The 27,346-nt window shown below is 42.5% G+C and overlaps 1 protein-coding gene across 2 annotated transcripts in view; it reads right to left on the bottom strand.

The window, feature by feature from the left end:
• The window catches only part of BRIP1 (BRCA1 interacting DNA helicase 1), a 149,760-nt gene that overhangs the window by 79,659 nt on the left and 42,755 nt on the right, over window positions 1-27,346 (bottom strand). Inside the window, exons 7-14 of one of the 2 annotated variants that reach the window (XM_070735298.1) lie at window positions 21,446-21,739; window positions 20,322-20,543; window positions 17,043-17,242; window positions 13,574-13,706; window positions 10,674-10,819; window positions 10,409-10,574; window positions 9,515-9,655; window positions 4,971-5,132 (exon numbers count right to left, since the gene is read on the bottom strand). In XM_070735298.1, the coding sequence (XP_070591399.1) occupies window positions 4,971-5,132; window positions 9,515-9,655; window positions 10,409-10,574; window positions 10,674-10,819; window positions 13,574-13,706; window positions 17,043-17,242; window positions 20,322-20,543; window positions 21,446-21,739 (1,464 nt within the window). The remainder of the gene's footprint in view (window positions 1-4,970; window positions 5,133-9,514; window positions 9,656-10,408; window positions 10,575-10,673; window positions 10,820-13,573; window positions 13,707-17,042; window positions 17,243-20,321; window positions 20,544-21,445; window positions 21,740-27,346) is intronic. The other variant, XM_070735299.1, reaches the window with a different exon arrangement.

The raw sequence follows: 27,346 nt of genomic DNA, 5'->3' as shown, positions 1-27,346 counted from the left end.
GTCCAATGCCATGAAGGGCTTTAAAGGTCATTACCAACACTTTGAATTGTGACCGGAAGCCGATCAGCAGCCAGTGCAGGCCACGGAGTGTTGTAGAAACGTGGGCGAATCTAGGAAGCCCCACGATAGCTCTCGCGGCCGCATTCTGCACGATCTGAAGTTTCCGAACACTTTTCAAAGGTAGCCCCATGAGATTTAGTGTCTCATCAATGTGTCCAGCAATTCAACGCTGAGCCTTATTTCTATACTGGACTTGCAAAAGAGCCTGTAAAAGACTCAACCATCATAAAAGATCTCGGAGTGAAATCTCATCTTTTAGAATTGTTAGAATAACAGAGTTGGAAGGGACTCTTTTCTTCAAACTAGACATAGTTTATCTACGTGTCGTCTGTTAAGGTTCTCTAAGCCAGAAGTCCCCAACATCCGGGTCGTGGCCCGCTAGCGGAAGAAATGAGCAAGTGTGTATGCACACAAAGCTCCACTTGCGTGACTGGTGCTTGGTACGCAAGTGCCCTCCTGTAACAGAGGCCAGCCACAATGGTGCTAAATCAGATGAATAAATCAACAAACATGAGTGTGCCATGTGCAATGGTGTGAGCGCATCTACAGGCACACAAGGCAGGATAAAAACAAAAATCAATCCAGTTCTTGGAACCACAATAGTGAGTTATGGGGTCTTTGGTGCTCTCTGAGCTTGGATGTTTTCTTGCAGACATTTCATTACCCAACTAGGTAACCTCATCAGTGCTACAAGGGAATGGGGTTTGCTCTGTTTATACACTAGTGGATTGCCCAGTCACATTTAACAGAATAATAGAGTCTACGGAGAGGGGCAGCATACAAATTTAATAAATAAATAAATATAAATAAATAAATCACCGGTGCAAGGTTGACTCAGCCTTCCATCCTTTGGAGGTGGGTAAAATGAGGACCTGGATTGTGGGGGCAATATGCTGGCTCTGTTAAAAAGTGCTATTGCTAACATGTTGTAAGCCACCCTGAGTCTAAGGTGAAGGGCAGCATTAAAAAATCAAATAAATAAATAAACCTCAACAAAAGTGCAACATGCAAACAATATTTATGCTAAAGCCAAGATGGAGAAAAATGTAAGTTTTGGTTCTTCGACAAGGAATTAACAAAGATAGCTCACCAATGGACCAAAAATGCTTTGTAAGCGCTGCTTTCTCCAATTCCAGATTTAATTTAAAACAACCGAGGGGGTTAATTCTCATGGTTTTGTGGGCCTGCTCTCCCATGGCCCCAATTGACTGCAGCACGGATGAAAAATAGCGGTTCACCATCTCCTTTGCACGTAATTTATTTTTACAGAAATGCTTACGGTTGTATCCTTAACGCTCTGGCCCTTGTCCAAATCAACGCTCAAGGGGAAGAGTCATCACTAGGAACTGTCAAAATTTCCCCAAGAATAAAGAATGAATAATAATAATAATAATATCTCGGTGTCGGGAGTCTATCGGTACCATGCAAAGTTCCCATCGCAACGTCCCTGAGATGTAAAACGATTAAGCCTTTTCCCTCACCCCTCTCGACTTGGGATAGGAGACATATTGAACGAATCATGCCAAGATGCAGGCACCAGGCAGGATGTATTTGAAAAGCAGACAGCTCGGCGACAGGCATCTTAATGATCCTTTATCTTAATCTTGTTTAAAAGCACCTCGGGTTTTTCTGGGTAATATTTTCACATTATAACATTCTCCTTTACGGGATATGTGTGCTTCCCCGGGTAGCTACCAATTGGGAGTAAAATGTTTTTATCGCTCATTTATACTGCTGTGCCCATCGGTAAACAATGTCGACTAAACAATGTCGTTTGGCAGGCCCCAGGGGAAGAGCCTTCTCTGTGGCGGCCCCGGCCCTCTGGAACCAACTCCCCCGGGAGATTAGAACTGCCCCCACCCTCCGTGTCTTTCGTAAGTTACTCAAGACCCATCTACACCGCCAGGCATGGGGGAGTTGAGACACCTTTCCCCCAGGCTTTTTTATATTTATGTTTGGGTATGTATATGTTGTTTGCTTTTTAAAATATGATAGGGTTTTATGTGCTTTTTAATATTAGATTTGTTTTAGCTGGAATATTGTTTTTATTATTGTTGTGAGCCGCCCTGAGTCTTCGGAGAGGGGTGGCATACAAATCTAATAAATTGAAATTGAATTGAAATTGATTTAAATCCAAATTAACTAGTTAAAAGAAGAACTAGTTGCTGTTGAGTTGGTTGGTTTCTCGTAAACTACTCAAGACTCACTTATGCCGCCAGGCATGGGGGAGTTGAGATATTCCTTCCCTCTAGGCCATTACAAGTTATGCATGGTATGTTTGTGTGTATGTTTGGTTTTATTATAAGGGTTTTTAGTTGTTTTTATTATTGGATTATTACATGTTGTTTTATCATTGTTGTTAGCCGCCCCGAGTCTACGGAGAGGGGCGGCATACAAATCCAATAAATAATAATAATAATAATAATAATAATAATAATAATAATAATAATAATGGGTGCAAGACTTTGGGATCAGTCACTGTATTTTTATAAATGGTCACAATTAAAGCTTGCCTTGATGGGCCGGCTGAAAACAGGAGACTGAATCATTCTTTGGATGCCAACGGATGTTACAAGAGGCCACTCTTTGAAGAAATAGTAGAAGTGAATGGGATAAAATGGCTGATTTGGGGCTACCCTCCCCCGCACTTTTTCTGGGAAAAAAGAAAGGAAGTTGATGTATATACAATAATAACTTTTTATGGAGTTTTTTTAGTTTATTATGTTTTAACCTTAGTTAACTGTTTGACTTCTTTTACTGTTCTGTATTTATTTTTATTGTACTTATACCGTTGTTATAAGCCACCCTGAGTCCTTCGGGATTGGGCGGCATAGAAGTTGAATAAATAAATAAATAAATAAATACATCCATTTAGGCACAGACAAACATTCTTTCAATGAATAGAACAGAGTAGGGTAGGATAGGAGAGGGGCGGCATACAAATCAAATCAATCAATCAATCAATCAATCAATCAATAAATAAATAAATAGGATAGGAGCCATGGTGGCTCATTAGTTAGAATGCAGTACTGCAGACTACTTCTGCTGACTGCCAGCAGTTCGGCAGTTTGATTCTCACCGGCTCAAGGTTGACTCAACCTTCCATCCTTCCGAGGTTGGTAAAACGAGGACCCAGATTGTTAGGGGCCATAAACTGACTCTGTAAACTGCTTGGGGAGAGGGCTGTAAAGCCCTGTGAAGCAGTATATAACTGCTATAGGATAGTGGGGTGGGTGGGATGGATAGAATAGAATAGAATAAAATAACAGAATTGGAAGGGACCTCAGAAAACGTCTAGTGGAACCCCCTACTGTTGTGGTTAGCTCTGGCCCAGCTCCTGCCCCAAGGATTGTGGATGTGGGAGACATCCACATGCTGCAGGCCTGTTTTGCCCCCGGTGGAATCTGCTGATGAAGGCTCCTCTGACCAAGAAGACATGAGTGACAGGAAGGAGGAGAGTGGGGCAGACAGCTCAGAAGGAGATCAATTATCTAGCTCCTCCTTGGATTCAGAACAAGAGTTAATGATACAGCCACGCATGCGGAGAGCGATGCATAGGCAGCAACAACTGAGAGATTATTATCAAAGAAAATGAGGCCACCTGTGGTTGGGTGGGGCTGTGGTAATTAGTGAGGCTGCTATAAATAGCAGCCTGTGGGTTTGGCCATTGTGGAGGATTATCTGATTGTTGTGTTTCCTGACTGCTTTACTGACTTTGACTTTTTGTGTGCTGATTTTTCACCGCTTTGAAACTAAACCAGAGCAAAGTGTGTTTCACTTTGTGAAAGAAGAAGGACTGTGAATTGCCTCACAGCTGCAAGCTAAGTATCACAGAACTGATAAGGGACTTGTACAAATTACCAGTTTCTTTGGAGACCAGTGCTCTTGGCTATACCAAAAGAGGGCTTGGTTTAATTAAGTGAATTTTCATTATAAAGAACATTGTTTTGAGTTTTCAAACGTGTGTGTGTCTGAAATTTGTACCTGTGAATTTTTGGGAGGAGTCTAACAGAGGGCCCGACAGAACACCTACTCAGGCAGGAAACCCTACACCAGTGATGGTGAACCTATGGGTGCCACAAGTGGCACGCGGAGCCATTTCTGCTGGCACGTGAGACGTTATCTAACTCAGCAACAATGTGCATGTGGGTTCTGAGCAGCTGATTTTCGGCTCACCCAGGGGCTCTGGAAAGGCATTTTCAGCTTCTGGAGAATCTCTGGGGGGATTAGAGAGCGCATTTTTGCCTCCAGAGCCTAGGAGGGTGAAAAACGGGCCTATCGGGCTTACCAAAGTTTGGGAAATGGGCTGTTTCAGGACCGTCGGGGGGGGGGGGGGGAGGCCATTTTCCCCGTCCCCAGGCATTGAATTATGGATGTCGGCACACTCACACGCACTTTCGGCACCCAAGGAAAAAAAGGTTCGCCATCACTGCCCTACACCATTTCAGACAGATGATTATCCAATCTCTTATTAAAAACATCCAGTGTTGATGCATTGATGACAAGTTGGTCTACTGAGTCATTGTTCTGACTGTCAGGATTTTTCTCCTTAGTTCTAAGTTGCTTCTCTCCTTGTTTGGTTTCCACCCATTGCTTCTTGTTCTACCCTCAGGTGCTTTGGAGAATAGCTGGACTCCCTCTTCTTTGTGACAGCTCCTGAGATATTGGAAGTCTGCTATCATGTCCTGCTTTTCATCAAACTAGACATTCCCAATTCCAGCAACTGTTCTATGTTTTAGCTTCCAGTCCTCTAATCATGTTTGTAAAATGGTACCCTGGTATTTATCGTTAATTGGTCCTGGAAGGTGCAATGACAGAAACAGAAATCTCTTTCTCTCTCTCTCACTCTCTCTCATACACACACACACATACACACACACCCCTCTATGGAAAGGAGTGGTGGGCTTTACCTTGTAAGAGGGCAAAAAGCACAAAACTCCACGTCGCACTGTCTGACAGACTGACAGCAGGAGCTCGCCGACTTCATCCTGAAACTCGAAAGTTTCTGTATGTTGAAAAGTTGCCCGTAACTGACGGTGTTTCGGGCCGGCTCCAACGGTACCAACCCAGACCTGTTGGGATATTGAATTGAGCATTGGTAAGTGTTCTGTCGGGCTCTCTGGTGGAATCCTCCCAAAAATTCACAGGTACAAATTTCAGACACACACACGTTTGAAAATTCAAAACAATGTTCTTTATAATGAAAATTCACTTAAACTAAGCCCTCTTTTGGTATAGCCAAGAGCACTGGTCTCCAAACAAACTGGTAATTTGTACAAGTCCCTTATCAGTTCTGTGATACTTAGCTTGCAGCTGTCCTTCTTCTTTCACAAAGTGAAACACACTTTGCTCTGGTTTAGTTTCAAAGCGGGGAAAAATCAGCACACAAAAGGTCAAAGTCAGTAAAGCAGTCAGAAAACACAACGATCAGATAATCCTCCACAATGGCCAAACCCACAGGCTGCTATTTATAGCAGCCTCACTAATTACCACAGCCCCACCCAACCACAGGTGGCCTCATTTTCTTTGTTAATAATCTCTCAGTTGTTGTTGTCTATGCATCGCTCTCCGCATGCGTGGCTGTATCATGAACTCTTGTTCTGAATCCAAGGAGGAGCTAGATAATTGATCTCCTTCTGAGCTGTCTGCCACACTCTCCTCCTTCCTGTCACTCATGTCTTCTTGGTCAGAGGAGCCTTCATCATCAGATTCCACTGGGTGGGAGGGGGGCGAAAAACAGGCCTGCAGCATGTGGATATCTCCCCCACATCCACAGTCCTTGGGGCAGGAGCTGGGCCAGAGCTAACCACAACAGTAAGGAAGCTTATTCAGGAATTTCCAGGATGAACAAAAGAGCAAATGTAGCAGTATTTAAAAGGAAATGATGCACCTCATCCAATAAAGTATACATAATCCTTGACTTATAATGAGTGGTGCTCTGGCTCAGAGGTGTAAAGGATTACGGGATCATTAAAAGTAGATGATGATGAAAAGAGTCCTTGACTTACAACAATTCATTAGTGAGTGTTCAAAATTACAACAGCACTGGGGAAAAAATCCATTTGCACACTTACAACTATTGCATTATCTCCATGGTCACGCGATCAAACTTCAGACACTTAGCAAGTGGCTTGTATTTATGATGGAGGCAGTGTCCTAGGGTCATGTGATCCTCTTTGGGGACCTTCTGACAAGCAAAATCAATGGGGAAGCCGGAGTCACTTAACAAATGTTTAACTAACTTAACACCTGCAACGATTCTCTTAACAACTGTGACAAGAAAGGTCATAAAAACTGTTGTAGTTGGCTCTGGCCCAGCTCCTGCCCCAAGGAATGTGGAGGTGGATGTGGGGGAAACATCCACATGCCACAGGTCTGTTTTGCTCCCGATAGAATCTGCCGACAAAGGCTCCTCTGACAAAGGAAGCGTGAGTGACAGGGAAGAGGGGAGTTTGGCAGACAGCCCAGGAGGAGATCAATCATCCTTATCATCCCTGGATTCTGAACAAGAACTTATGACGGACCCACGCATGTGTAGAGTGATGCATAGGAGAGAACAACTGAAGGATTATTACAGGAGATAAGTGAGGCCACCTGTGGTTGGATGGGGCTGCTGTAATTAGCGCTACAGATAAAAAGAGCAGCGTGCTGGTTTAGCCTCGTGGAAGTTTATCTGATTCATAGTTTCGTCAAGATCGTGGTTTGCTGTTTCCCTGTTCAAGACTGTGTGTGGAATTTCTGGACTTTGGAATTGGACTCAATTTCCCAGTTACTGGGTGAGAAATTGGATTGCATTTAACCTGTGCCTTGTTTGTACCAGAAAATCCCTTTGACATTTAAAAAGGGAGTTTTGTCTGCTTTTCTGTTGACAAAGACCTATTGTTTGCCTTCTATCGTATGATGTGTATCTGTTTGGACTAATTACCCTGTAATTACAGGCGGTTGGGACACGCCGGCAGAACAAAACCAGGACAAAAGCTCCCTGAATCAATGTCGGACTTAGCAACAAAAATTGGGGGCTCAGTTGTGGTCATAAGTCAAGGATTATCTGTACCCTGTATTGGAAATATTGCTAGCTTTCTACGTACAACCGCTAATTGCACCGGGAATTATGATTGCAAAGTCATACCGGTCGTTAAGTGGGTCACCATGTGACATTGCTGATTTTACAACCATTTTTTTCCCTTCAGCAACAGTTATTAAATAAGCCCCATGGCTCTTGTCTGCAGTGGTCTTTTTTTCTTTTTTTGCTGGAAATCAGATGGAAAGGCCAATTTCTGATAAAAATAAGGGACATTGCGAAGAGCCATAAACACAGCCTGGTTGTTGAGAACCTTAAAAGGGGACCATGTGACTATGGGGGAGGGGGGAGGAGCAGGCCATCAGAACTTTAAATCCAGATCGAAAGCAGTCCATGGGGAGGGTACGTATAATTTTGAGCAATCACTAAACAGCCTGTTGTAAATTTCATCATCATCATCATCATCATAATTTATTAGATTTGTATGCCACCGCTCTCCGCAGTTGTACAGTACTTTAAAAAAAATTAACATCCAAGCCTTCCTAATGTCCTTAATATCAGAGGGAATTGGCTGCTGAAGGATGTTAGTACTACGTAGATAACTAAACTGTTTCCCCGAAAATAAGACGTACCCTGAAAGTAAGGCATGTCAGAGGTTTTGCAGAATTTGCTAATATAAGGCACCCCCCTTTAAGGCATAGTCAAGTTTACACACGGTACGGTGGAAAAACATACGGTACCATTCAAACCTGTTCATATTGGTACCGTAATAATGTGGCGTCCCATGCTGACCCCTTCCATTGCTTTGTACCGTCCAGTACAGCAGACACAGTCTGCTGCTGTCTCACCGCCATTACAGTCTCCACTACAGTGCGTAGACTGTAGTTCCTCTGGTGGCCGGAAGCTGCAATAGCGGGAGTACACTGTTGTACCATATAAGTGCCGTCGTTTGTGTGTGTGGGTGCCATACTGACAGGTATCGTACCGTAATCAGTGTATCGTACGGTACACTTTCTTTGGGGGTGTCAGCTTTTCTGCCTGTGAATTTGCCTTATTTGAGAAATATAAGGCACCCCCCGAAAATAAGACGTAGCACAACTTTTGGAGCAAAAATTAATATAAGACAGTGTCTTATTTTCGGGGAAACACGGTAGTTGGGTTTGGAAATATATAGAATGAGACAACAATGTATGCTTACATGTATTAGAACACTATTGCTTTAAGACGCAACTTGGGCGTCCTCCTCGATCCACAGCTCACATTAGAGAACCATCTTTCAGCTGTGGCGAGGGGGGCGTTTGCCCAGGTTCGCCTGGTGCACCAGTTGCGGCCTTATCTGGACCGGGACTCACTGCTCACAGTCACTTATGCCCTCATCACCTAGAGGTTCAAATACTGTAATGCTCTCTACATGGGGCTATCTTTGAAAAGTGTTCGGAAACTTCAGATCGTGCAGAATGCAGCTGCGAGAGCAGTCATGGGCTTACCTAGGTATGCCCATGTTTCACCAACACTCCGCAGTCTGCATTGGTTGCCGATCAACTTCCGGTCACAATTCAAAGTGTTGGTTATGACCTTTAAAGCCCTTCATGGCACTGGACCAGAATATCTCCGAGACCGCCTGCTGCCGCACGAATCCCAGCGACCGATTAGGTCCCACAGAGTGGGCCTTCTCCGGGTCCCGTCAACTAAACAATGTCGGTTGGCGGGCCCCAGTGGAAGAGCCTTCTCTGTGGCGGCCCCGACCCGCTGGAACCAACTCCCCCTGGAGATTAGAACTGCCCCTACCCTCCTTGCCTTTCGTAAGCTCCTTAAGACCCACCTTTGTCGTCAGGCATGGGGGAACTGAGACATCTCTCCCAGGCATATACAATTTATGAATGGTATGTTTGTATGTATGTGTGTTTAGAAAATGGTTTTTTTTAAATATTTTTAAATAGTAATTTAGATTTGTTGTAAATTGTTTTCACTTTGTTGTGAGCCGCCCCGAGTCTGCGGAGAGGGGCGGCATACAAATCCAAATAATAAATAATAATAAAGAGCTAGTGCTACCGATTGCCCTAAGAGGCAGCCAGAAGCGTAAGTCACTCTCTCTCAGCTATTCTCTGCTATTTCTATTATGTTCTCTGTGATTGCTGTAGTAGAAAATGTGTGTTAACTACTGGTTTATGTATTTGTAAGATGAACACGTGAGACTTATAGTATTGTATATGTATTGACTGATTTAACTGTGTATGACTAGGACTGTTCTTGAGTAAGATATTTGCCAAAGTAAATAATATTTTATACACTTAATGAATGTGGCTTGTATTACTGAACTATTACTCGTATCTCTGGGCTATCTACTACTACTCCACGTTTCCTCTGTGAACATGTATCTTTGAAAACTCAGAGATCACGCTGCACACTCCTTAGCAAAGGTAGGGTGCTTACCTGTGAGTTTTTAATGACATGGTTCGCTTCAAGCTGAATGGAAAAGTTTACCCCGAGCTCGGATGAAAAGGAATCCATGGGAGAAAGCGTTCCCGAGGTTAAAACGATAGATCGGACCACGCTGCTTACATCGGAAAAGGCCTACGGAGAATAAGCAAGAGAAAAACATTTCAAGCCTTTGTCGCTGTCATTATTATTATTATTTATTAAATTTGTCATCCTTAACATCCCAAAATGTGGGGCTACAGGTAGTCCTCAACTGACTACAGTAGAAAGCAGAATTTTCATTGTTAAACAAGGCAGTTGTCCCAAAGGTCATTTTTTCCCCAGGAGGCAACTGGACTTTGTTTTTTTCTTTTGAAGACGTTTCACTCTGACAGTAAGAGTTGAAGAACAATTGAAGACACAAGAACCTAAGAAGAGCCATGCTGAATCAGGCCAAGGCCCATCGAGTCCAGCATTCTGTGTCACACAGTGGCCCACCAATTGTCCATGGGGCTCTTGAGCAGAAAGAGAAGGCAAGACCCTCCCTTTCCCTTGACCCCCAACAAATGGGACCCAAAGTTTCAAGTTTCATTGGATTTATATGCCACCCCTCTCCGAAAACTCGGGGCGGCTAACAACAATCATGAACAATATACAATAAAATCCAATACAAAGGAATCCTGCCTGCCTCAACCAACATAGAGGCGGCACATGGACATCCATTTCAATAACCACCTATGATACACTTGGCATCCATGAATCTGTCTAATCCTGCCTTGAAGCTATCCAGGCTGACAGCTGTCACGACCTCTTCTGGAAGGGAATTCCATAGGCCAAAGACGGTTCTTAGATGAGAAGCAAAACGTCTTCAAAAGAAAAGCAGATGTTTATCACATCTAACCAGCTTACCACAGCTGGATTCAAACACCAAAAGTTGAGGCTGTTTACGGCTGTTTTGTGTCGCAATCTTTTCTTGGGACGGACCAAGAAACCGTTCATATCCAGCGTGTCAGGTGGATTTTCATTTACCCAGGTGAAGGTTTGCTGCAGGGCGATACGGTAATCATCAGCAAACCTAAGGAGAAGCAAAAATCCCCGAAATATATGTCATTTGCAGTGAGGACCACAATTGGTACATTGGAGAAAGAAGAATGGCAGTGAGAGCTTTACCGACCTGTGATTGTCTTTGAACAAATACTGGATGACCATAAATAGACCTTTTAGGACAGCCTGAGTTGCAGGACTTATAACTGGGATGGAAACCATTTTTTCAACCCCAGGAAACTTTACTTCCTTTTCGAGCACAGCTTGAAGATGTTTCTAGAAAAGAGCAAAACATTTATCACAAAGAGAGGGGACAGCTATTCTCCAAGCCACCTGAGCAATGGGTGGAAATTAAGCAAGGAGAGAAGCAACCTAGAACTAAGGAAAAATTTCCCGACAATGAGAAACATTAATCAGTATAATGGCTTGCCTCCAGAAACTGTGATTGGACCAACCCTGGACAAGGAGTTGGAGTAGAAGACCTCCAAAGTTCTTTCCAACTCTGTTTATTCTATTCTGTTCTCTTCTGTTCTATTCCATCCTAATTTCTATTCTATTCCAGACCAGAATATCTCTGGGACTGCCTTCTGCCACACGAATCCCAGCGACCGGTTAGGTCCCACAGAGTTGGCCTTCTCCGGGTCCCGTCGACTAAGCAATGTCGTTTGGCGGGACCCAGGAGAAGAGCCTTCTCTGTGGTGGCCCCGGCCCTCTGGAACCAGCTCCCCCCAGATATCAGAGTTGCCCCCACCCTCCTTGCCTTTCGCAAGCTCCTTAAACCCCACCTCTGTCGTCAGGCATGGGGGAATTGAAATTTCCCTTCCCCCTAGGCTTATAGAATTTATACATGGTATGCTTGTATGTATGAGTGGTTATTTAAATTGGGGTTTTTAAGATTATTTTTAATATTAGATTTGTTTACATTGTCTTTTTATACTGTTGTTAGCCCCCCCCCGAGTCTTCGGAGAGGGGCCGCCCCGAGTTTTCGGAGAGGGGCGGCATACAAATCCAAATAATAAATAAATAAATAAATAAAATCTAATAAATAAATAAATAAATATTCCATTACATTATTCCATTCCATTCCATTATTCTGTTCTATCCTATCTACTATTCTACTCTTAATCTATTCTTTTCCTATTCTTCTAGTCTATATTCTATTCTATTCCTATTTAAAACAGGGACTTTAAAGAACCCACATAATTATTCCATTGGGGATGGAATCTTTCTGTTTTCACTGTATTCAAAATAACAAGAATGGCACAATTGTGCATTTAAAAAGGAGGTGTTTTGCTCTTGCTTTTGAAGAAAACTCCTGCCAACACTGACAGGGATGGTTGCTAGTATATCACCATATCCAATCAGCAGGTTGTTAATATAACCCCATTCCCTTCTATCATTGATGTCACCCAATTGGGTAATGAAAAATATGCAGGAAAACAACCAAGCTAAAACAGCATCAAGGACCCCACAGTTCAACCCTACAGATTCAACTCACCTCACAGGGTGGTTGTTTTAGAAATATAGAAACATAGAAGATTGACACCAGAAAAAGGGGAAATAGAAGGAGGAAGGAATATTCAATATGTTCACCGCCTTGAGTTACTTGTAAAAAATAAAAACGATGGGATACAAGGAAATAAGGTAAACAAAAGAAACCCTGAGCTACAAATATTCACTTCTGTTACCTTAATTAATGAATCAATTACTAGGTGACTAGAGTTTGTTGTTTTAATATTAATAATAATAACACAGTTGGAAGGGACCTTGGAAGTCTGCTTAGGCAGGAAACCCTACACCACTTTTAGCCAGTTGAATGTCAATACAAGTAATTCTCGGCTCACAACCTCAATTGAGCCCCGTATCTCCGTTGTTAAGTGAGAAATTTGTTAAGTAAGTTTTCTTTTCTTGCCGCAACTGTTAAGTGAACCACTGCAGTTGATAAGTTAATAACTTGGTTGTTAAGCAAATCAGGCTTCCCCTTGTGACGTTGCTTGTCAGAAGCTTCGCAAAATGTGATCACATGGCCCCGGGACATGACAACCATGGTAAGTACATGCAGGTGGCCAAGCATCTGAATTTTGATCATGGGTATGCTATATCCTCGGAGAGGGGTGGCATACAAATCTAATAAATAAATATGAAACATGTTGTGGTTAGCTCTGGCCCAGCTCCTGCCCCAAGGACTGTGGATGTGGGGGAGACATCCACATGCTGCAGGCCTGTTTTGCTCCCAGTGGAATCTGATGATGAAGGCTCCTCCGCACAAGAAGACATGAGTGACAGGGAGGAGGAGAGTGTGGCAGACAGCTCAGAAGGAGATCAATTATCTAGCTCCTCCTTGGATTCGGAACAAGAGTTAATGATACAGCCACGCACGAGGAGAGCGATGCATAGGCAGCAACAACTGAGAGGTTATTATCAAAGAAAATGAGGCCACCTGTGGTTGGGTGGGGCTGTGGTAATTAGTGAGGCTGCTGTAAATAGCAGCCTGTGGGTTTGGCCATTGTGGAGGATTATCTGATCGTTGTGTTTCGTGACTGCTTTGCTGACTTTGACCTTTTGTGTGCTGACTTTTCCCTGCTTTGAAACTAAACCAGAGCAAAGTGTGTTTCACTTTGTGAAAGAAGAAGGACTGTGAATTGCCTCACAGCTGCAAGCTAAGCATCACAAAACTGATAAGGGACTTGTACAAATTACCAGTTTGTTTGGAGACCAGTGCTCTTTGCTATACAAAAAGAGTGCTTCGTTTATTTGCATTTTCGGTATAAAGAACATTGTTTTGAATTTTCAAACGTGTGTGTGTCTGAAATTGTATCTGTGCATTTTCGGGAGGATTCTACCAGAGAGCTCAACAGAACAGAAACATGGTCACGTCACATTTCTCAATGCCATTCTAACTTCGAATGGTCACTAAACAAAGCACTTTAAGTCAAGGACTACCCACGTGATATTTTTACCACTGAGTTCCAAACAGCTTTGAAGGTGACATCTTCAAACTGATTTTCATGTATGGTTAAAAATTCCTACCTGTAAAATGGGAACCATAGCATCCGTTATTCCAATTTCGTCGAAAACGGTCACCATCTGACTTCCATTCCAGACTTTACTCGAGGTCTCGTAGCCGCTCTGGACCAGCTGACTGCAGGCGCCCCTTAACCAACTGTAAAACGACAGGAAATATTTCTGTTTATTTTTGTTAATAGCGGACCTTTAATTGGTCCTCCCACTTAAGGCCACACTTGGAATACTGCATTCCGTTTTGGTCACCACAATGCAAAAAAAGGTGTTGAGTGTCACAGAAATTAAAATCTGTTAGGACCTTAACTCCGGAGGTCGATGGATAGAAGCCTCAATCATTTTTAAACAAGATATATTTATTTTTAAAAATGATTGAGGCTTCTATCCATCGACCTGACATGGTAGCAGAGGATGGTTCACTTATTTAAGCCTAAAAATAATAATCTCTAAAGGTTTGATATGCCTGGGAAAAAGAAAAAATTCTGTCTCTCAGATTTATCAATTTCTACCATGTCTGATAAAGAACTAAGTTCTACACTTTCAAGGCTGGAGACCTCACCTACAAAAAGATATTGAAAAAATTGAACGGGTCCAAAGACGGGCTACAAGAATGGTGGAAGGTTTTAAGCATAAAACGTATCAGGAAAGACTTCATGAACTCAATCTGTATAGTCTGGAGGACAGAAGGAAAAGGGGGGGACATAATCAAAACATTTAAATATGTTAAAGGGCTAAATAAGGTTCAGGAGGGAAGTGTTTTTAATAGGAAAGTGAACACAAGAACAAGGGGACACAATCTGAAGTTAGTTGGGGGAAAGATCAAAAGCAACGTGAGGAAATATTATTTCACTGAAAGAGTAGTAGATCCTTGGAAGAAACTTCCAGCAGACGTAGTTGGTAAATCCACAGTAACTGAATTTAAACATCCCTGGGATAAACATAGATCCATCCTAAGATAAAATACAGGAAATAGTATAAGGGCAGACTAGATGGACCATGAGGTCTTTTTCTGCCGTCAGTCTTCTATGTTTCTATGTTTCTAAGGCTAGCAAAAGCGCAAGAGATACGCAACGCTGACATGCAAAAAGAATCTCCTGTTTGGAGAGAAATCTCAATGGAAACAGTATTGCCTTTTTCAGAGGGAGAAAACCAAGCCGGACGGCAAGAAACGGTGACATTGAGACTCTAGGTAGAGTGCAGAGAAGAGCAACCAAGATGATTAGGGGACTGGAGGCTAAAACATTCGATGAACGGTTGCAGGAATTGGGCATGGCTAGTTGAATGAAAAGGACCAGGGGAGACATGACAGCCGTGTTCCAATATCTCAGAGGCTGCCACAAAGAAGAGGGAATCAAACAATTCTCCAAAGTATTTGAGGGTAGAACAAGAAGCAATGGATGGAAACTAATCAAGGAGAGAAATAACTTAGAACTAAGGAGAAATTTCCTGAAAGTTAGAACAATTCATCCGTGGAACAGCTTGCCTCCAGAAGTTATCAATGCATCCACACTGGAAGTTTTTAAGAAGATGTTGGATAAACATCTGTCTGAAGTAGTGTAAGGTTTCCTGCCTAAGCAGGGGGTTGGACTAGAAGACCTCCAAGGTCCCTTCCAACTCTATTGTTGTTATTGTTATTATCACAGCTGCAGCCTAAAAATGGTCATGTGACCAAAATTTGGATACTTGGCAACTGGCGTGTATCTATTATGGTTTCATCTTTATTATTATTTATTATTTATTAGATTTGTATGCCGCCCCTCTCCGAAGACTCGGGGCGGCTCACAACAGTAATAAAAACAAAATAGTAGTAGAACAAATCTAATATTAAAAAACATATAAAACCCTATCATTATTTAAAAAACCAAACAGCACATTCATACCAAACATCAAACAAAGTACAGTAATACCTCATGATACGAACTTAATTGGTGCAAGGAGGAGGTTCGTAAGACGAAAGGTTCGTAAGACGAAACATTGTTTCCCATAGGAAACAATGTAAAGTCAATTAATCCGTGCAACCAAAAAACCCCCCGCAAAAAAACAGCTTTCGGCGACTGCTGGGAAGCCGCGCGGCTGTTTTAAAAGGTGACAGCCGGCCTGGGGGGCTTCGGGGGGGGTGCTGGGAAGCCCCCCAGGCCGGCTGCGACCTTTTAAAACAGTCGCGCGGCTTCCCAGCTGTCTCCGAACGCCGAACGCGGAAGTTCGGCTTTGGCGTTCGGCTTCGGGAGACAGCTGGGAAGCGGCGCGGCTGTTTTAAAAGGTCGCAGCCGGCCTGGGGGGCTTCCCAGCACCCCCCCGAACCCGGATTCGGAGGGGTGCTGGGAAGCCCCCCAGGCCGGCTGCGACCTTTTAAAAGACCCGCGCCGCTTCCCAGCTGTCTCCTGAAGCCGAACGGCAAAGCCGAACTTCCGCGTTCGGCTTCAGGAGACAGCTGGGAAGCGGCGCGGCTCTTTTAAAAGGTCGCAGCTGTTCGGGGGGGTGCTGGGAAGCCCCCCAGGCCGGCTGCGACCTTTTAAAAGAGCCGCGCCGCTTCCCAGCTGTCTCCTGAAGCCGAACGGCAAAGCCGAACTTCCGCCTTCGGCTTCAGGAGACAGCTGGGAAGCGGCGCGGCTCTTTTAAAAGGTCGCAGCCGGCCTGGGGGGCTTCCCAGCACCCCCCCGAACCCGGGTTCGGGGTTCAGGGGGGTGCTGGGAAGCATCCCAGGCCGGCTGCGACCTTTTAAAACAGCCGCGCCGCTTCCCAGCTGTCTCCTGAAGCCGAACGCCAAAGCCGAACTTCCGCGTTCGGCTTCGGGAGACAGCTGGGAAGCAGCGCGGCTGTTTTAAAAGGTGACAGCCAGGCTGGGGGGCTTCCCAGCAACCTCCCGAACCAAACCCGGGATTCAGAAAAATTTTGCCTCTTCTTACGAACTTTGTTCGAGTTACAAACCGGCGTCCGGGAGGCTTCTGGGAAGCCCCGCCGCCCGGCTGTCACCTTTTAAAACAGCCGCGCGGCTTCCCAGCAGTCTCCGAACGCCGGTTCGTAACTCGAAAAAAGTTCGTAAGAAGAGGCAAAATTTTTCTGAACCCCGGGTTCGTATCACGAGTTGTTCGTAAAACGAGGGGTTCGTATCTTGAGGTACCACTGTATAAAAAAGCCTGGGGGAAAGGTGTCTCAACTCCCCCATGCCTGGCGGTATAAGCGAGTCTTGAGTAGTTTACGAAAAACAAGGAGGGTGGGGGCAGTTCTAATCTCCGGGGGGAGTTGGTTCCAGAGGGCCGGGGCCGCCACAGAGAAGGCTCTTCCCCTGGGGCCCGCCAAACGACATTGTTTAGTCGACGGGACCCGGAGAAGGCCAACTCTGTTGGACTTTATCGGTCGCTGGGATTCGCCTTTTTATGACCCCCATAATCCATTGATGACCACCAGTAGCACAATCATTTCCACCTCAAAGTCCGGAAGCCCATTTTCACTACACTGCTGAGTGGTTTTCACTTACTTTGTCAGACTGCAGCACACACCAAGCAAGGGCTGGTGGTCGTTTGGTCTAATGTGGTGGTTCACCATAATGTCCAGCTCCTCTCGAGCGAACTTGAGCTGTTCTTCCGTCACACTGTAGCTGGCTGACTCTCGTGCACAGTCCTCGATATTATGAGCTTCATCTAGAATCAGCACCTGGTCTTTCAACTCAATTTCCATCTGCAAAGATTGAGATCAATCCGCTTATCAGTTAGCAAAAGCATCTCCCTCCTCCAAATAACTTGGTTTTTATTTTGACATTTTAAATGAAACTGTAGTCGTGGCCTTGTTATAATTCCACGTTGTACTTTCTTTTTTTTCTTCTTTTTTTTTTAAAGGACAAACAAAAACATACAACATTGAACATTTAAGGAGCTACCATTGCTCCGCTTATCGTAGGTCTAACTAATACAGAATATAAAAAACTCTAACTGTTACCAGATCTAGGCAGAAATGCCACACTTGCAAAATACATTATCATTAAATTTAATTCTATGTTTTTAGGATTAAAATTATTGATCAAATTTCTTTATGTTTTTTTAAAAAAATGATACACTTATATATATATATATATATATATATATATATATATATATATATATATATATAAAGAGCAATAAACAAATTATTAGTAGTACAAAAAGAGAACAAAATAAAAGCTTCTAGGTTAGTTATCATATAAACTATTTAATTCTGTCTTATAATTTTTCAAATAGTCATTTATTCTTATATATTTAATTTTTAATACTATTTTTAACATTCCACCAATCATATACTTTATCCCATATTTTGTAAAATTCCGTTTCGGTTTGGTTATTCAAACGTTTAGTCATCATGTCTAATTCTGCACATTCTATAATTTTTTTGAATACCTCCGTATCTTTCGGTATCGTCTTTTCTTTCCATTTCTGTGCAAATACTATTCGTGCCGCTACCAGTATGTGTATTATTAAATAGTAAATTTCTTTTTTATACTTTATATTTGAAATACCCAATAAGAAAAATTCAGGAGATTTTTTAATCTTCTCCTTTGTTATTTCATTTATCCAATTCTCTACTTTATTCCAAAATATTTTTGTCTCCGAACAGGTCCACCATGCATGATAATATGTGCCAACCTCTTTTTTACATTTCCAACAAATAGGCGATACAGATGGAAACATTTTAGAAATTCTATATGGTGGAAGGTGCCATCTATAAAACATCTTAAATTGATTTTCTTTAAAATCAATATTCTACTTTCAATATTACAGTACTTAATATTACAGTACTCAGGCGGTAGGGAAAGCAAGTAGGATGCTTGGCTGCATAGCTAGAGGTATAACAAGTAGGAAGAGGGAGATTATGATCCTGCTATATAGAGCGCTGGTGAGACCATATTTGGAATACTGTGTTCAGTTCTGGAGACCACACCTACAAAATGATATTGACAAAATTGAACGGGTCCAAAGACGGGCTACAAGAATGGTGGAAGGTCTTAAGCATAAAACGTATCAGGAAAGACTTGATGAACTCAATCTGTATAGTCTGGAGGACAGAAGGAAAAGGGGGGACATGATCGAAACATTTAAATATGTTAAAGGGTTAAATGAGGTCCAGGAGGGAAGTGTTTTTAATAGGAAAGTGAACACAAGAACAAGGGGACACAATCTGAAGTTAGTTGGGGGAAAGATCAAAAGCAACATGAGAAAATATTATTTTACTGAAAGAGTAGTAGATCCTTGGAACAAACTTCCAGCAGAGGTGGTAGATAAATCCACAGGAACTGAATTTAAACATGCCTGGGATAAACATATATCCATCCTAAGATAAAATACAGAAAATAGTATAAGGGCAGACTAGATGGACCATGAGGTCTTTTTCTGCCGTCAGACTTCTATGTTTCTATGTTTCTAATGTAGCACCGATGATGCTACCTCGGAGAGGGGCGGCATACAAATCTAATAAATTATTATTATTATTATTATTATTATTATTATTATTATTATTATTATTATCATTATCATTATTATTATCATTATTATTATTAAATTATTAATGAAATGTCTGTAAGAAAACAAGCAAGCACAGAGATCACCCAGAACCCCAATGTCTTCCTTTGTCCTCTCCGCAAATCCTTCCCCCTTTATCACTGATGATATTACCTAGTTGGGTAATGAAATGTCTGCAAGAGTCTTCGGAGAGAGACGGCATACAAGTCTAATAAAACAAAACAAACTCAGAGAGCACCAAGGACTGGGCGTATTCTTAATTAATTAAGGCTTATTTTGGGGTAGAGCTTATACTGGGCACATGTGTACAAAAATCAAGCTAGGGCTTACTTTTGGAGTAGGTCATATAGAAACATAGAAACATAGAAGACTGACGGCAGAAAAAGACCTCATGATCCATCAAGTCTGCCCTTATACTATTTTCTGTATTTTATCTTAGGATGGATCTATGTTTATCCCAGGCATGTTTAAATTCAGTTACTGTGGATTTATCTACCACGTCTGCTGGAAGTTTGTTCCAAGGATCTACTACTCTTTCAGTAAAATAATATTTTCTCATGTTGCTTTTGATCTTTTCCCCAACTAACTTCAGATTGTGTCCCCTTGTTCTTGTGTTCACTTTCCTATTAAAAACACTTCCCTCTTGGACCTTATTTAACCCTTTGACATATTTAAATGTTTCGATCATGTCCAACCTTTTCCTTCTGTCCTCCAGACTATACAGATTGAGTTCATTAAGTCTTTCCTGATACGTTTTATGCTTAAGACCTTCCACCATTCTTGTAGCCCATCTTTGGACCCGTTCAATTTTGTCAATATCTTTTCTGTAGGTGAGGTCTCCAGAACTAAACACAGTATTCCAAATGGAGTCTCACCAGCGCTCTATATAGCGGGATCATAATCTCCCTCTTCCTGTTTGTTATACTTCTAGCTATGCAGCCAAGCATCCTACTTGCTTTTCCTACCGCCTGACCGCACTGTTCACCCATTTTGAGACTGTCAGAAATCACTACCCCTAAATCCTTCTCTTCTGAAGTTTTTGCTAACACAAAATGAATTTAAACATGCGTATTTTGAGGGAAACACGGTAGAGAGACCAGTAAAGGAGAATTTATTTATTTATTTATTTATTTATTTATTTATTTAGATTTGTATGCCGCCCCTCTCCGCAGACTCAGAGAATTGCTCTACCAACGGTGTACCTTGTTTCTGACTGGCTTGGCTTGGATCTGTGAGAAACAGAATCGATGGAAGATCTTCGTACTTACGGTTTGTCTTATCTGGGCATCCAAAAGGTAGTTGTAAGGGCAGAACACAATTTCGGCGTACGCCATGAGCTCGCGAGCTGCAAAATAGGCACAGGATCGGAATCTCTTTCCCAAGCTCACCAGCTCTTCTAAATCCCAAGCCTGCCGTTTTCTCTCCGCAGACGGTATGGAGAGATGCTCAGTAAGCCTGTGGGCTCCATGATAAAAGGAACAAGACACACCCTGGAACCAGACAATTGAGGAACGTTAAGGAACAACCACACACCTTCATGTACAAGTATTACTACTACTACTACTACTACTACTACTACTACTACTACTACTATTATTATTATTATTATTATTATTATTATGTCAGTACAACACAGCAAACGAGATCACTATGCTGGATTTCGTATTTCATCACCAGTCGGGCGCTTCCCAAGCACCTCGGACTGCGTGATGTGGTGGCGAATTATGTGTGCCAATCCCAGTCAAGCGGCCTTTTGCAATTGACAGGTGGAGATTTTGTCCATTCCGATGGTTTTCAAATGTCCGCTGAGATCCTTTGGCACTGCGCCCAGCATGCCAAGTACCACTGGGACCACTTTCACTGGCTTATGCCAGAGTCGTTGCAGCTCGATTGAGTTTGTTGTCAAGCATCTAAATTTTGATCATGCGACCATTCGAATGCAGCAAATTTCAGGAAAAACGGTCGACAAATCACTTTTTTCTGTGCCACTGTAACTTCGAATGGTCATTAACCTTAACCTTTGGACTGAAATAGTGCAACTAGTCCTCGACTTACAACAGTTCATTTAGTGACTCTTTGGAGTTACAACAGCACTGGAAAAGGTGACTTTAGACCACATGTGATCCCCTTTTGTGACCTTCTGACAAGCAAAGTCAAGGGGGAAACCAAATTCACTTAATAATCATGTGATTCACTTAACAAATGCAACGAGAAAAGCCATAAAATGGGGCCAAAACTCACGTAACTAAAAGTCTCACTTTCCAACGTAAACTTTGGGCTCAATTGCAGTTGTAAGTGACAACAACCTGTATCTGGTCTCCTGCTTCAGCAGTGGGTTGGACTAGAAGACCTCCAAGGTCCCTTCCAACTCTGTTATTCTGAAACCACTCACCTCTTTTCCTTCCAGCAACTCTGCGCACTTTTCATTCTTGCTGCTGCCTCGGGAGATCTTCGGATGGACACAGGAATACTCCCTACTTGACAGAATGGTCATGCGAACGCTGGAGTAGCCCGTCCTGTGCAGCTCCTTCACAATCTGAGCTATCTGCTTGTGAGTTCGGGTGCCGAAAAATATTTTGGGGATGGGTGGCTTCCCTCCATTCTCCTTCTTGGCCTCAGCAGCGTTTTTGGCGTTTTGCTCGATGACGGAGCAGGAACAGGTCGTGCAGGGACTGGAAGGCTGTAACTGGGGGGAAAACAAAATCCCATTTAAAGGTATTCATTGGGCAATCTTTTCCCCCCTTTCTAGAAAAAGTTCCTTTTTATGTGACTGCAACTTTTCAAAGAGGAATTAAAATTTCAATTCAATATTCTATTAAGCATGAATTGATCCTTCCCCCTTCTGTTTAGTTCTTTCCAGTTTTTGAAGAAATCACTGCAGCTTTTTTGCAAGGTTTTTTAGAATTGGGTTGCCACTGCCTCCATCCTACAGCTGAGAGAAAGTAGCTGGCCCAAGGTTACCCAGCTGGCTTTCATGGTTTAAGATGGGGCTAGAATTCTCCATCTCCTGGTGATTGAACCCAAGTCATGCAGCCAGCTTTCATGGCTAAGGCAGGACTAAAACTCACTGTCTCCTAGTGATTGGCCCAAAGTCACCTGGCTTGCTTTCATAGCTACGTAGGACTAGAACTCTCTGTCTCCTGGTGACTGGCCCAAAGTCATCCAGCCAGCTTTCACATTTAAGATGGGATTACAACTCACCATCTCTTAGTGATTGGCCCAAAGTCATGGTCCATCTAGTTTGCCCTTATACTATTTCCTGTATTTTATCTTAGGATGGATATAGGTTTATCCCAGGCATGTTTCAATTCAGTTACTGTGGATTTACCAACCACGTCTGCTGGAAGTTTATTTCAAGCATCTACTACTTTTTCAGTAAAATAATATTTTCTCACGTTGCTTCTGATCTTTCCCCCAACCGGCCTCAGACTTAATGACAATCATTAAGTGTTGTACCTCATGATTCTTGATAAATGTATCTTTTTCTTTTATGTACAGAGAGTATATGCACCAAAGGCAAATTCCTTATGTGTGCAATCACACTTGGCCAATAAAGAATTCTATCTATTTATTTGTTTGTTTGTTTGTTCGTTCGTTCCTTCATTCATTCATTCATTCATTCGATTTTTATGCCGCCCTTCTCCTTAGACTCAGGGCGGCTTACAACATGTTAGCAATAGCACTTTTAGACAGAGCCAGCATGTTGCCCCCACAATTTGGGTCCTCCTTTGACCCACCTCGGAAGGATGGAAGGCTGAGTCAACATTGAGCCGGCGATGAGATTTGAACCGCTGACCTGCAGATCTACAATCAGCTTCAGTGGCCTGCAGTACAGCACTCTACCTGCTGCGCCACCCCGGCTCTTTTCTATTCTATTCTATTCCATTTAGAACCAAGTTACTTTTATTTCATTCCCTTTCCGAAGTTCCAGCATTCACTCCGATCTGTGAACCTTACAAAGCCAAGAATAACAGGGACAATGACAGGGAGATGACATTGCCTTCCCCGGCATTTAAAAAAAAAAAAAGTCACAGCAATACGGAGAAACAGACACACACCATTACTGTCCAAATTCCCCCTTCCCCGTCCTCTTAATTGTAATCAGTAAGATTATCCCTCCCGTAAGCAAATGCTAAGTCACTGGGCGCGTTATGCTACAATAGTCAGGATCAACTATCTCTTCGCCTCGGCTCTATGGAAAAACGGGTTCAAATTGCCACCCGCTCCCACTGGAGCTTGTCTGCCGTTAAAAAATGACAATGCAGGCTAGAAGGGACATCAATGCAACCCCTTCAGGAGCTGCCAGTCAGCGGGGGGAAAGGCCGGTTGATGTGCCAAAGAAACGGGCCGTCCATCTGGATAAGGTTACCGGCCGCGCTAGAATTGTTACATTCCTCTCTCGGGTCGCCAGAAATGGCAGGTTTCATTATGTCGTCCTGCCACATTCAATAGAGGCTTCCAAATAACTGCTCTTCTCGCTATGGAATAATTACTTATTCACCCCCCCCCACCCCACCCCAGGGATAAAAGGGAGGCTTATGAATGGGCCTTTTGTTGGCCGGCGAGGAGGACAACAGCTGACGGAGGGTGTCCATTACATACCCTGCTATCTTGGCCTCGGCTCTACAGTAGGACAGAAAAACTGGAACGCAAAGGAGGCCGCGTGATATTACAGTCGATGCTACTGGCAGCTTGTTTTTTTTTTTCCAGGAAAGAGGGAGGAAAGATATTGCTAGGCGCACGCGGCTGGGCACACGCGCGGACAAAACTAAGATAAAGCGCGTGCTGATAGAATGCTTGGTAGGCGCCTTTGACCCAATGGGGAACACCTAGAGCAGTGATGGCGAACCATTTTTTCTCGGGTGCCGAAAGAGTGTGCAGGCATGCTATCGTGCATGTGCGAGTGCCACACACTATAATTCAGTGCCCGGGGAGGGCGAAAACAGCTTCTCCCACCTCCCCACCCTCGAGGCCATCTGGAGGTGGCCCCTTTTGCGACCTCCTGACCAGAAAAATCGATGGCGAAGCCGGATTTGTACTTAACAATTGGGTTTATTGTCATATGAGCTCCGGTGATTCACTTAACAGCAGTGGCAAGAAAGGTCATAAAATGCGGCAAAACTCACTGAACAAATGTTTCACTCAATGTCAGAAATTTTGGGCTCTATTCTGGTTGTAAGTCAAGGACTTACAAGGTGTAAGTAAGGGAGGAACAGGGAAGGGAGATCAGCTGGTTTGCTTGTTGATTTGTATCTAAAGCATCACAATTTATTACTTATTTATGAATATGCGCCATAATATGTACCAAAGACAAATTCTTTGTGTGTCCAGTCACACTTGGCCAATAAAACAATTCTATTCTAATTTTATTACTGCGACTTCTATTCCACACAACTCCTTGCGGACTTTGGGTGGCATTTAAATAAGGCACGCTATGACACAAAATTTAAAATACAAAATACTGTACAATATTAAAATATGCACAAGTTACAGATCTTGCTCAGAAATCAGTAACATTAATTTTCACGCTGCATGAGGTCCTCAAGGGCAGGTATATATGTGTGTGTCGTGGTCTGTATGTCATCACAATCACAAAGAGCCGAAGTCATTGGATAGCCTCACAGTTCAGATCTTGTTGTATCCGTGCACTGTCCATTCAACAATTTCCATACTTCCAAGCTTTCATTATACCCAAGTGCCAGTCCCTCTGTTGGTTCCATCCAGTTTTGGTTCTTTTATAGCTTTCTGTAGGTCCTCTCTACTTTTAAATTGATGTGACATTTAAAGCGACAAATTTCTATTATGTTCTATTATATTCTTTTCTGCTCTAATTCTTGTTCTGTTCTATTTTATTTTATTCTCTATTCTATTCTGTTCTTATTCTGCTCTTATTCTATTCTCTATTCTGTTCTGCTCCTGTTCTGTTCTATTCTACTTGCTATTTCTATTCTATGTTCTATTTTCTATTAATTTCTTCTCTAATTCTATTCTGCTCTTGTGCTGTTCTATTCTAATTGCTATTTCTATTCTAATTGCTAAGAATGGTGGAAGGTCTTAAGCATAAAACGTATCAGAAAAGACTTCATGAACTCAATCTGTATAGTCTGGAGCAGTGTTTTTCAACCAGTGTGCCGTGGCACACTAGTGTGCCGTGAGACATGGTCAGGTGTGCCGCGAAGCTCAGAGAGAAAGAAAGCAAGAGAGAGAGAAAGCAAGAAAGAGAGAGAGAGAAAGAGAACAAGAGAGAGGGAAAGCAAGCAAGAGAGAGAAAGAGAACAAGAGAGGGAGAAAGAAAGCAAGAGAGAGAGAGAGAACAAGAGAAAGAAAGAGAGAGAGAAAGAGAGAAAGAAAACAAGAGAGAGAGAAAGAGAGGGAGGGAAGGAGAGAGAGAGAAAGACATAGAGGGAGGGAGGGAGGGAGAGAAAGAGAGCAAAAAAGAGGAAGGAAGGAAGAGAAAGGAAGGAAGGAAGGGAGAGAAAGGGAGGGAGAAAAAATAGAGTGAAAGGGAGGAAGAGAGAGATAATTTTTTTGTCCAAACTTTTTTTAGCCCCCCCCCCCCCCCCCCCGCTCAATGTGCCCCAGGGTTTCGTAAATATAAAAAATGTGCCGCGGCTCAAAAAAGGTTGAAAATCACTGGTCTGGAGGACCGAAGGAAAAGGGGGGACATGATCGAAACATTTAAATATGTTAAAGGGTTAAATAAAGTCCAGGAGGGAAGTGTTTTTAATAGGAAAGTGAACACAAGAACAAGGGGACACAATCTGAAGTTAGTTGGGGAAAAGATCAAAAGCAACATAAGAAAATATTATTTTACTGAAAGAGTAGTAGATCCTTGGAACAAACTTCCAGCAGACGTGGTGGATAAATCCACAGTAACTGAATTTAAACATGCCTGGGATAAACATAGATCCATCCTAAGATAAAATACAAAAAATAGTATAAGGGCAGACTAGATGGACCATGAGGTCTTTTTCGGCCGTCAGTGTTCTATGTTTCTATGTTTCTATATTTCTATGCTATTGCTTTTCTGTATTCTATTTTCTATTATTTTCTGCTCTAATTCTATTCGGTTCTTGTTCTGTTTTATTTTATTCTATTTTCTATTCTATTCTGCTCTTATTCTATTCTATTCACTATTCTGCTCTTGTTCTGTTCTGTTCTATTCTCATTGCTATTCTATTCTATTATCAAATGTAGGTGAATCTGTTCTATTGTGTTCCCCGGAGCTACCTATGGTTCTGAAAGTTGGGTTTTGAAAAAGCAAGACAGGAAGAAAATAGACTTGTTTGAGCTCTGGTGGTCTTTTGTGGTCGTATATCAAGGACCACCTGCATCCACCAGGCGTGGAGAAGACCCCCTGACCTGAACAACAGCCCTTTCAGGAATTGTTGGCAAAAATCCCTGCCTAAAATCACCCTCAACGGATCCACTGTCTAATTTACCAGACGGATCACTTGTTTATGTCTGGCAATTTCCTAAGGAAGAAGCCAGTGTTGTACTTGAAAAAGATCTCATGTGCAATTACTGATATTATCTCAGGAAGCTGGGAAGGACACATATCACAAAACACAAAGAGCTTGTGTTAATGTTGTGATCTTTCTTTTTCTTTCTTTCTTTCTTTCTTTCTTTCTTTCTTTCTTTCTTTCTTTCTTTCTTTCTTTCTTTCTTTCTTTCTAGATATTGATAAAATTGAACAGGTCCAAAGACGGGCTACAAGATTGGTGGAAGGTCTTAAGCATAAAACGTATCAGGAAAGACTTAATGAACTCAATCTGTATAGTCTGGAGGACAGAAGGGAAAGGGGGGACATGATCGAAACATTTAAATATGTTAAAGGGTTAAATAAGGTCCAGGAGGGAAGTGTTTTTAATAGGAAAGTGAACACAAGAACAAGGGGACACAATCTGAGGTTAGTTGGGGGAAAGATCAGAAGCAACGTGAGAAAATATTATTTTACTGAAAGAGTAGTAGATGCTTGGAACAAACTTCCAGCAGACGTGGTTGGTAAATCCACAGTAACTGAATTTAAACATGCCTGGGATAAACATAGATCCATCCTAAGATAAAATACAGGAAATAGTACAAGTTGGACCATGAGGTCTTTTTCTGCCGTCAATCTTCCATTTACTACCTTTGTTCCTATTTATATTCATACCTATGCTTGTTATCTTGTACATATTTGACAAACAAACAAACAAATAAAAAAATAATTGTGGTCAACTGGTCATAAGCCAAGGACTAACTGAACACCACAAGTGACTTTAAGCAGACTAGATGGAACAGGAGATCCTTT

This window comes from Erythrolamprus reginae, chromosome 1 (genome assembly GCF_031021105.1).
Source record: "Erythrolamprus reginae isolate rEryReg1 chromosome 1, rEryReg1.hap1, whole genome shotgun sequence".
Taxonomy (NCBI): domain Eukaryota; kingdom Metazoa; phylum Chordata; class Lepidosauria; order Squamata; family Dipsadidae; genus Erythrolamprus; species Erythrolamprus reginae.
Note: the sequence above shows the minus strand (reverse complement) of the source record. Positions and strands in the feature narration are given on the sequence as shown.